General features: G+C 44.3%; 1 protein-coding gene across 1 annotated transcript; it reads right to left on the bottom strand.

Annotated features, from left to right (window-relative positions):
• Nucleotides 1-1,033: 1,033 nt before the first annotated feature.
• On the bottom strand, nt 1,034-9,842 carry ATP6V1B2 (ATPase H+ transporting V1 subunit B2). The gene is made up of 14 exons (XM_055820195.1): nt 9,710-9,842; nt 7,235-7,290; nt 6,434-6,532; nt 5,690-5,783; nt 5,512-5,589; nt 4,857-4,996; nt 4,620-4,721; nt 4,152-4,249; nt 3,778-3,901; nt 3,205-3,355; nt 2,750-2,832; nt 2,554-2,658; nt 2,205-2,334; nt 1,034-2,102 (listed from the first exon to the last, which is right to left on the bottom strand). Exons 1-14 carry the CDS (start codon nt 9,816-9,818, stop codon nt 1,960-1,962), a joined length of 1,512 nt encoding a protein of 503 aa, XP_055676170.1. The 5' UTR covers nt 9,819-9,842; the 3' UTR covers nt 1,034-1,959.
• Nucleotides 9,843-10,543: the final 701 nt, after the last annotated feature.

The following is a 10,543-nucleotide window of genomic DNA, read 5'->3' as shown; positions in this document are numbered from 1 at the left end:
AGGAATTCAGGCAGAGTCGTGCCCCAGGCTGACTAAACCCACCGAGGCCCCCCTCACCCTTTTAGTAGTACTGTTCACACAGAAAATTTAAACCTATCAGATGCCTAAGCTCATTTTCAGAAAGCCTTTTAAGGTTTCCTAGCCTCCTCCAGTGCAAACTACCCCCAACATTCCTGCAAAGCCTTTGCCCGTGACTGTACCACCCACCCACTCCTCCAGTGAGTGAAAAAAGGTCTAGTCTTGAAGCTAAAGGCCAAATCCTGATCATCAGAATCAGCCAGCTCTAGCGATAATAAGGTGGGGGTGGCTCAAGTGGAACCTTGCTGCACACAGAAATGGAAGTGAAGTGTTTTCAGCACATTATGAAGTAGTTTCATTCAGGTAAATAGGTTTTCCAGCAGTGGCTAGGATGTCCTTGAGCCGCTGGGGGTCCTAAAGTTGTTTTCACGCACAGAATCACAAAAGCTTCCATTTTGTTCAACACTTTCCATATTTATTTGGATATTCTTTACATTAAGGTATTCTCATGCCAACACTTCCGACCTCCCATCCCTACCTCAAGAAAAATAGACTTGACATAGCTTTAGGGTGGAATGCACTGGAATGAAGTTGCTATTGCATCCAAGTTACAGAGAACACTGAACAAACTATAGAGAGAACTGCACTAGGAGACGCCAGGGAAAGCTGAAATTAGAATCTATCATTCACGTCATGTTAGCACCTTCCTAGACAAGCGCTGAAGGTGTCCAGAGAGGTGCAACATGCTTTGGTTAGCTAGACCAGAGCTCAGAGTACATTAAGCCTGGAAAAAAGCAAGAAAGCCTGCCAGCACTGGGCTTGGAGCCTCATCTATCTGTGCCTAGAGTGCAAACCACAACAGTTTCAAACATGACTCAGGACCCAATGCCACCTAGAGCATGCTTTGTAACAGAATTCAAAATATCCATTCACACATTAAGTTGCTTTCTCCAATTGCAATATTTAAAAGCTCCCACCAGCACAACTGTGTCAGGTATAAAAGGTTGATTTGGGGGTTTTTGTTTTGTTTTGGGTTTTGGTTTTTTTTTTTTTTTACATCTCAATCTCCTTCAGTAGCAGCACAAAGCCTTGAACTACCAATAGTTTTGCCCACTGGGAAACTACTAATCTCGGAATGCTTTAGCTATTGTTTTGTCTCTCTGCCATTTCCAGAATTCAAAAGGGGAAAAAAAAAAAAGAAAAAGGTAATTAGGAAGCTTATTCGGCAAACTTCAATTTAAAACCTCTGCATTAGCAACTAAGCCTTATCATACTACCTTCAGGTAGCAATGCTCTGGCCTGCAGCCTCCAAAGAGACCCTTTGCTAGCGGAGAGCACCAATAGGCATGCTAGGTGCTTTTCACTTCATGCATACCTTTAACAATCTTAAGCCACAGTTAAAAACCAGTGACTTGCATTTTTCAGAGTGGTACATTGTCATACGCCACGCTTTCCACATATTAGCCTGGTCTTCAGGCACAACAGCAGGACAGCAGAGTGCCATCTGTTCCGCCAGCAGTGCAGCAACTGCGTACAACCAGATCAAGCAGATGCTTTGGACAAAGGAAGTCACATTTGCTCTTTGATGTTTTCTAACCCACGTGCTCCTGGCTTGAAAGTAAAGATTTGCAATTTCTGGTAAGCCTCAGACATTCTCTCGAAATGTCTACCATAGGTCCAGTTCAAAGAAAAAAAACCACCAAGAATAAGCTTTGTGATAGCTATTGCACATTTATAAGAGCTGGCCTAAACATCTCCCTGAAGATCCAGGCTTTGGAAGAAGGGATATTTTACACTGCTACCAGTTTTTACATTGGAACACTGGCACAAGTGTCACCTATTCTTGGTCTTAATTGTAAGGGCGACAAGTAAACACCAACACATGAAAAAAAGAAAACAAACAGCATTTCACAGAGCAAGGAGTTAGAGATGAAGCTGTGGCTAGTGTTTTGCAGTCGAATCTCGAGGATAGAACTCAGCCAGCGTTGTCTGAGGAATTCTCTTCAGCATCTCCTTGGGGAAGATTCGCAAAAGCTGCCAGCCAATGTCCAAGGTCTCATAAACAGTACGATTTTCATAAGGACCTGCAGAAAGCAACCACAAACTGAGTGCCTCATCACTAGATGGATCTGAGAACAAGACCTTCCAGGTGTTAATGCGCACTGCGATGCTCCTGAAACACCTACCCTGAGCAATGAAGTTCTTCTCAAACTTCTGCAGAAACTCCAGATAAAGAAGATCATCTGAGGTAAGAGCTTCCTCACCAACTACAGCCTTCATAGCCTGTACGTCCTTTCCGATAGCATAGCAGGCATACTAGAAGGGATAGGAACAGCAGTGCTTTCACCCTGATCATCCAAGTAACCATTTCTGCTCAAACTCAAGCAAAGGGTCTCACAAAACACTCAGTCAATGCTTTAAAGCAGCTTCAGGGAGTGTTCTGGATTGCAACTGTCTGGCATGCCCTTTACAGGCCCTTTAACAAAAGGTGTATTTGAAATATGCCTCTGCTTCTTGGAAGAGGTTTTTACGTACCAGCTGGTTGGACACATCTGCATGATCCTTCCTGGTCATACCCTCCCCAATCGCTGACTTCATCAGTCGAGACAAGGAGGGCAAGACATTAATAGGCGGGTAAACCTGAAGGGAAGACATCCAAGAATTTCAGCATTAATACTTACTTCAAGTAGTACAGAGTAATTTTAAATGTTCTAACCAGTGCAGTACACACCTGTCTGTTATGCAGCTGCCTATCCACATAGATTTGTCCCTCAGTGATGTATCCAGTCAAGTCAGGGATAGGATGAGTAATGTCTGTGGGGAGAAGCGGGGAAATGGTTTGACAGTTCTCAGACCTTTTGTATCCAACCTAGCACTGACACAGCAGCTTTTTGACTCCTGAAGTAATATGTCATCAGTCAGTAACCCCCGTATGTCACCAAGCACACTTATGCAAGGATTACAGCTGTAAGCACTCCTGACAGAGGGCCAGAGAGGAGTGCAGCAGTCTGAAACGGGCAAAGCATTTCTATTAGCAATACAGAGAAGGCAGCTAAGAACTGCAATATTCAAATGGAAACCTAACAGCCACAGGACATCCTATCTTGCTGTGTCCAAAATAAAGCAGGTTGCTCCAAAGGAGTCCTTTGAAGTGCTCTTTATTAAAAACACTTGAAAATAACTCACCATCATTGGGCATGGTAAGAATAGGAATCTGAGTAATGGAACCATTTCTGCCTTCCACACGCCCAGCGCGCTCATATATAGTAGCCAAGTCAGTGTACATGTAACCTGGGAAACCACGACGGCCAGGCACTTCCTCTCTAGCTGCTGAAACCTGAGGCAATCCAGAAAAATGTTTCCAACAAGTCAGATCACTCGTACAGACCTGCTGTCTCCCCTAATTAAGCTACACTAGCAACTTAACAATACCTCTTCCTGTGGGCAATACCAAAAATAAAAAACCCCTGCTAAGAGAAGCACGTCACCGCAACACGTGGGACAAAACAACAAGGCAAATCCCAAACTATAATACCCAACTGCTGAATGCCACCAGGGAAGTAAGTCTATCACAGAAGCAATAGCTGTTTGACTGCTGGACATAGTCCTAGACAATCAAATAACAACTAAAAGCCTCGCTGGCTATTTAAGACCAGTGTAACAAATACTAATCATAACAGCTTGAGCAGAAGTTCACATTCTCACTTTATACTACAAACTCTCTGCCAACACCCAGGGTGAGAGTTAATAAATGCATACCTCTCGCAGAGCTTCAGCATAGGAGCTCATATCAGTCAGAATGACCAACACATGCTTCTCACACTGATATGCCAAGAACTCTGCTGTTGTTAGAGCCAGACGAGGTGTGATAATACGTTCAATGCTGAAATAGAACAGTATGGCACTATTTATGACAAGTGCTTTAAGGCTGCAAGGTAACAGTTTAAGTTACAGACACTTATAAACCCTCTGAAAATCTGCTACATGCACCAAGTGGAGTACCAGCATTTCATATCCAACTCTGCTGCAATATGCTGGCGTAAGTAACATCTGGCAGGACACCACTAAGGCTTCATCTTCCAATTTACTCGTTCTTCTCAGCTTTTCCCAACCAACATGGTGTAACTACTTACGTTGGATCATTGGCCAGGTTCAGGAACAGACACACATTATCCATGGACCCGTTTTCCTCAAAGTCCGATTTGAAGAACCGAGCAGTTTCCATGTTCACCTAAGTCACAATATTAAGGCATCAGTTCCAGACCAGGCTTCACAACACTACATTTTGCATCATGTTAAGGTCTAAACATCTCAATAATAATCCAAAAGCAAAGGTTGCCTTATCATGCAGACTCCCCTACATTCCCAACAGAATGAGTTACTTCTAAAAATTAACTTAAATCTCCAGCCTAGAATTCAAGATACTCTATCCTGATCAGACACACTTTGTCACAATACTTCTGGTCATTTGGCATTTTCAGCCATTCAGCCAAGAATTTAGCACTGTTTAGTTACATATTTAAGACAGAATACTACAACTACTCTCAGCGTAGTCTTATTTATTACTCAAGCACCATTTTCCTTCAATGATATTGACTTACACCCATAGCAGCAAACACAATGGCAAAGTTTTCTTCACTGTAGTCCATCACATCTTTGGATTTCTTCACCAAGCCAGCTTGGCGACATATCTGAGCTGCAATCTAAAGAGAAAAAAATGGAAAATACAGTCTGTGTACTTGATGCTATTATACAGACCAGAACTTAACTTTGTTTACTTTTTAACCCCAGTGAAACACAAGCCACTAACAGTGTAGAGAGCAGCCTTGAGTACTCACCTCATTATGGGGTAAGCCAGCAGCTGAGAATATGGGGATTTTCTGCCCCCTGGCAATACTGTTCATGCCATCTATAGCAGAAATGCCAGTCTGAATCATTTCTTCTGGATAGATACGACACTGGGGATTGATTGGCTGACCTGTTGTATTTTTTTTTTCAAGAGAACACATTATTCCATGTACGTGTTTGAAGCTTGATCAAACCACCAGTGACTCTGAGCACTGACCTAGGGCTCATGTCAAAAAGCACAAACCCCACCGTTAGCCCTACAAATCTTTAGATGTGCCTGGTGAAGCCTGAGCCTTTTGCAGAACCCAGGACTCTGGCATTCCGTAGTCACATAAGTGGTAAGAATGCTTTCCAGAAAAGCCTGCCAGGTTATTAGCTTTTTATCTTTGGAGGCTGTATAATTAAGATAGTCTACAAACACTTCAAAGAACAGCTTCCAAGCATTACAGAAAACAGTTATTTTCTGCTACCCATCTTCCTGCACCTGTGTAAATCTGAGTTTGATGCCACACACATACTTAAAAAGAAGATTAAATGCCCCCCAACAGCTAGATCCTATGTTCAAAACCAGATCTATCGTAACATTCAGAAACCAGAAACACCAGATTTGCTTAACTTCATACCAGAAATGGATTAAGAACATACCCATTATGTCAAGGAAATCTTCAGCTAAAACAATGGGGCCTCTGTCTATAGGTTTGCCTGATCCATTAAACACTCTGCCTACAAGAAACAGCAATAAAATCAAAATGTAGATTACTGTGAAAATAAGTTTGCATGTGGTAAGTCTGTTCATTCTTCAAAGCAATATGCAAGGACTTACCAAGCATATCCTCAGACACAGGGGTTCGAAGAATATCCCCGGTAAACTCACAAGATGTTTTCTTAGCATCAATACCTGAAGTTCCTTCAAACACCTGTAAATATAGCAGAAGGAAAAAAAACACCACAAGACAGGAAAAAGGAATAGGTATTGTGCTTTACAAAAAAACATACTAGAATGCTGCTTCACAGCTTGAGAACTTGATCAGCCAAAGGGCAGAAAAGCAAGGCAGTTCTCTGCAAGCAAAGGATTTCAAGAGCAGCTTGCTAGTACAAAACAGCACATAACAACCTACTTTAAATTAAATTCATGAAGTGTATCAGCAGCAACCAACAAACCCAGTGCCATTCCTTTGATCTCAAGCATTTCCCTTTGCCAACAGGGTAAAGTTCTTCAGATAAGAATGAATATTAGCAAGAAACAGCTGCTTAGAAGAAATACCTGCATCCACATAGCATAGAAGGTGATCTTTAATCTGATACTAAACAATTACAGAAAGATTCCTTTAATCCAGAAGCAAAGAAATCAATGGGGGGGGATGCAAATAAAATGTGTCACTGTATTCCAGTTTTCAATCTTCTAAAATTATTCATGCCACTTGCACCTGGAATAAGTAGGTGATTTTTTTAATTTACAGTACCAGAAGAACGTATCGCAAGATGGATTTGACATGGCTCAGACACATGCTGGCTAATAAAAATATTTTTCTGTTGCACCAAGAGACACTCCTGTCCCTAGTCATACCTGAACCACAGCTTTGGAGCCACTAACTTCCAGAACCTGCCCGCTTCTTCTTGTGCCATCGGGAAGAGTCAAGTGGACAATCTCTGCATACCTAGGAAACTGCGGATGAGCAAGAAAGATCGTGGAAGGTATTAAAATCCAGATCAGTCACGAAACAAATTCACTGTTTCAAGCAAGCTTGAGCTTAGCAACTACTCAATTATTTTTAAGAATAATTTTATCACCAAAAAAACCCTCATTCCAAAGTAATTAAAATTTATCAGAATAAAGCTATTTTTACAGGGGCCATACAACGTTTGCTCAGTGTTGCAGGCTGTGGACAGACCTGGCAGAAGCCATTCTAATAGCCCTAGTAGTCCTGAAATACTAATGGAAATCCATGATGCAGCATCAGTCCCCTGCCTTCAACAGCAGCTTACCAGTAATTTGAGAACAAGCCAGAACTGTTTACAGTTTCCTTTCACAAAGCACTTATGCTCTGGTAACAAAAAGGTCAACAACAAAGCCAATTGGTATGTTTCCACATTCATGTTTAGAAAACATTCTGGGGATTTTGGTAAAACTGAAACACTGTTTCCATTCTTTCTCCCAACAGTTTCAACAACTCTCCCTTTCTTCCAGGACCTGGACAACTCTTCTTGGCTTTACAGGAACTTGCATATTCTCATTTATCTCAAGTCAGAAACATATCTTGCATTAAAATTGCTCAAAGAACCCAACATAGCAGTCTGGATTTAACTTGTCACAGCTTTTCATGTAAACCCTCCCTCAAAAAGCTGTATTAAGAATCTGAATCTTTACCTTAACTTGATCCAGAATAACCAGGGGGCCGTTCACACCTGATACAGTTTTATAAGCTGAAAGAAAGCAAGCCACAAGTCAGGTGCTTCCTCAGAACATCAGGAACATCCTACATAAAGTTTTCAAAGTTTCATTCCTATCACCAGCCTCAGGTTTGCAGATTTTGGACCCAGCTCTGCATGGCTTCGATGTTTATCCTAAACTCTACAGGAAGGGTTAGGTAAAAATTCCACTACCAGCATTTTTTGCTGCTACTTGCAAAGCACCCGAGGTAGCGTCAAGATATGATACTGCCATTTTCTTGTCTGTCACAGAAATTCACTTTAAGTCTACATCCAGGGACAAGTTGATCACCACCAAGAAACACCAATATGATGTAGAGTTGACATTTTAAGCGAAGAAAATTACACAGTTGCAGGGATAACATCTGTAGCTTGTGATAAAGAAAGTGCCACTGAAATTTATGTCTAAAATTGGTAAGGAGACCTTAATATCAATACTCAGCTCCCAGGTTTTTTTCTTTTTAACCACAGAAGCATCCTGCTCCATGACACTGAAACAGCCCATGTGAATGAAAGCCTGTACTTAGCAAAGCAAGCAGGTCTTGCACTCAGAAGCTGATCAGCAAAGGTTCTACAGTGAGCTGTGTCTTTCGACACACTAAGAGACAACCTTTTATAACACCATTCCTGTCTTCTGAGAAAAAGTCAATGCACTACACCGTAAAAGGTTGAATTCCACCTTAGCCAAACTGCTCCTACTCTGGGGTTATCCTGGTTTAACTTAAGGATCAACACCTGATAGAAGGCCACAGCTAGCCAGCTCATCAGAACACTCATGTCTTAAACATCAGCAGCTCAAGTATTAGCATTACATACAACTGTCTGAGGTACTGCGCGCCCAGAATTCATCCCTCGGCTGGCAATCCAATGGAAAAGCTGTGAAAAATTTAGTAAACAGTCCTCCTGCATTGCTCTGAGAACACACCAGTATCCCAGCTAGAGCCCAGCATCACTTGATCCACAGATAAAAGTCAAATTGAGTTAAAGCTTTATCAGGGTCACATGGAGCCGTGACCAAGTGAGTGACTGTTAGTCACTTATTCCCGGGAAGGAAAAATGAGCAAGTGGAGCCATTTGCGGAACAAGAGAGACACCAGCACCTCTTCTTGGTCACACTGCAAGGCAGAGGAAACAGGCACTCGTGGTACTAGGACAGATCACAAATTCCACCAGCACCAGGCCACGGGGAATCACCTGGCTTAGCCACTTCAGACTGCCCAGCTCTGGCACACTTACGTGTTGTTTAGACTGTCACCAACACAGTATTTACACTTAAATGGTTTGAACTGTTGCAATGTAATCTCTTAATCGGCAATAACCAAAACTGCATTAGATAAGGTTTGAGGGTCACTGGGTGTATAAAGCAGTCTAAGGCCAGAACACTTATTTCTCCTATTTGACAGTTTTACTCTTGTCAAAATCCTGCAAAACCCCCTGAGACAGGACACGTGTCCCTGAACTAGTCTTCACGAAAAGCACAAGCTGGTCTGCTCCTTTCACCTCAGCCAGGAGAATTACATGGACCTCACACTACAAAAAGGCTCTGCTTGGACTGCAAGAGTTTGCAGCCCACTGTCCGCAAGAAATGGAAAACATTTTCTTGCGCGTTCCATCTCATGACTGTCTCATGAGCACTTCTTCCTCAATCCATGGGAAACAGCTTACGCCAGCTTGCCTCGGCCACAAGAAAACGTTTCCTTGACATCGTCCAGCACCATTTCCCCTTGAAAGCAGCTCACCAGCCCAGAACTCGTGTCCCCATTAAGATCAACCACCAGTTCAATGACAAATCAGAAACAACCGGAATGTTTTCCGTACCCAGCTTGCAAGTGGTGGCAGTTTGGGGAAAAAACAAAACTGACATGGAAAGATGCGAGCGGAGCAGGAAGGCACCTTGGCTCCACGCTGGGCTGGAGCCTCCGCTCCACTCTGGGGCAGGAGGCTTGGGGGGCTGGGGCTGTGATGATGGATGTGGCCCACAAGCCAGGCAGCCGTTCCAAAGAAGCCCCTGCCCCCCCCTCGCCCCATGGGTACGCACACAGGTACAGCCACCTGCGTAATTACTGCCTACACCAAAAAAAGGCCAGTCCCCCCCCCAGACAACGCTGCCCCCCCGCCACAGCACGGTCAGGGGGGTGTGCTGAGGCTCCTGCATTTCCCCTTTTTCAGCAGACGGCCCAGCCTCGCTGTAAGGGAACAGAACCTGCCCCCCCCCCTGCAGCCCACAGGCGCCCACAGAGCCGTCGTGCCCCGGGGTGCAGCCCCTGTCGCGCCGTCCCCCGCCAGGCCCAGGCCCCACCGCCCCGGCCAGGCCCCACCGCCCCCCGCCAGGCCCAGGCCCCACGGCCCCCCGCCCCCCGCCAGGCCCAGGCCCCACGGCCCCCCGCCAGGCCCCACGGCCCCCCGCACTCACTGAGGCGCGGCTGGGAGAGGTAGTCGCGGGTGAGGGCCGCCACCTGCTCCCGCGGCCCGCCGGGCCCGGCGCCGTTCACCAGCCCGCGCACCGCCCGCACCGCCGCCATCTTCCCCGACGCTCGCCCCGCCCCGCCCCGCCGCGCACGCGCAGATATAGCGGCGCCGCGCGCGCCCCGCCCGCGGGGAGCGGGGAGCTGGCCCTGGTGCTGGGGGGCGGGGGCGGGGAGGGGGAGAGGGAACGAGAGAAAAAGAGGAAAAGGGAAAGGGAAAAGGAAAAGGAGAAAAAGAAAAAGAGAAAAAAGAAAAAGATAATTGGAAAGCAAAAGCAAAAGGGAAAGGGAAAGCAAAAGGGAAAAGGAAAAGGAAACGGAAAAGAGAAAGAAAAACGAGAAAAAGAAAAAGAGAAAAAAGAAAAAGATAATTGGAAAGCAAAAGCAAAAGGGAAAAGGAAACAGGGCAAAGAGAAAGAAAAAAGAGAAAAACAAAAAGATAAAAAAGAAAAAGATAATTGGAAAGCAAAAGCAAAAGGGAAAGCAAAACGGAAAAGGAAAAGGAAACAGGGAAAAGAGAAAGAAGAAAGAGAAAAAGAAAAAGAGAAAAAAGAAAAAGATAATTGGAAAGCAAAAGCAAAAGGGAAAGGGAAAGCAAAAGGGAAAAGGAAAAGGAAACAGGGAAAAGAGAAAGAAAAAAGAGAAAAAAGAAAAAGATAATTGGAAAGTGAAAGCAAAAGCGAAAGGGAAAGGGAAAGCAAAAGGAAAAGGGAACAGGAAAGGGAACAGGGAAAAGTCAAGAGAAAAAGAGAAAAAAAATAAAAAAAGAAAGGAGAAAGAAA

Source organism: Falco peregrinus, chromosome 17, assembly GCF_023634155.1.
Source record: "Falco peregrinus isolate bFalPer1 chromosome 17, bFalPer1.pri, whole genome shotgun sequence".
NCBI classification, from domain to species: Eukaryota; Metazoa; Chordata; class Aves; order Falconiformes; family Falconidae; genus Falco; species Falco peregrinus.
The sequence above is the reverse complement of the archived record's forward strand: the minus strand, read 5'-3'. Positions and strand labels throughout refer to the sequence as shown.

Excerpts from the sequence above, each read along its gene's own strand:
- ATP6V1B2 (XM_055820195.1), bottom strand. The coding sequence starts at position 9,818 with ATGGCGGCGGTGCGGGCGGTGCGCGGGCTGGTGAACGGCGCCGGGCCC. Across the intron at positions 4,250-4,619 it reads TTGTGTTTGCTGCTATGGGT|GTGAACATGGAAACTGCTCG; the intron begins GTAAGTCAATAT and ends ATTGTGACTTAG. Across the intron at positions 2,103-2,204 it reads GAAGAACTTCATTGCTCAGG|GTCCTTATGAAAATCGTACT; the intron begins GTAGGTGTTTCA and ends TGCTTTCTGCAG.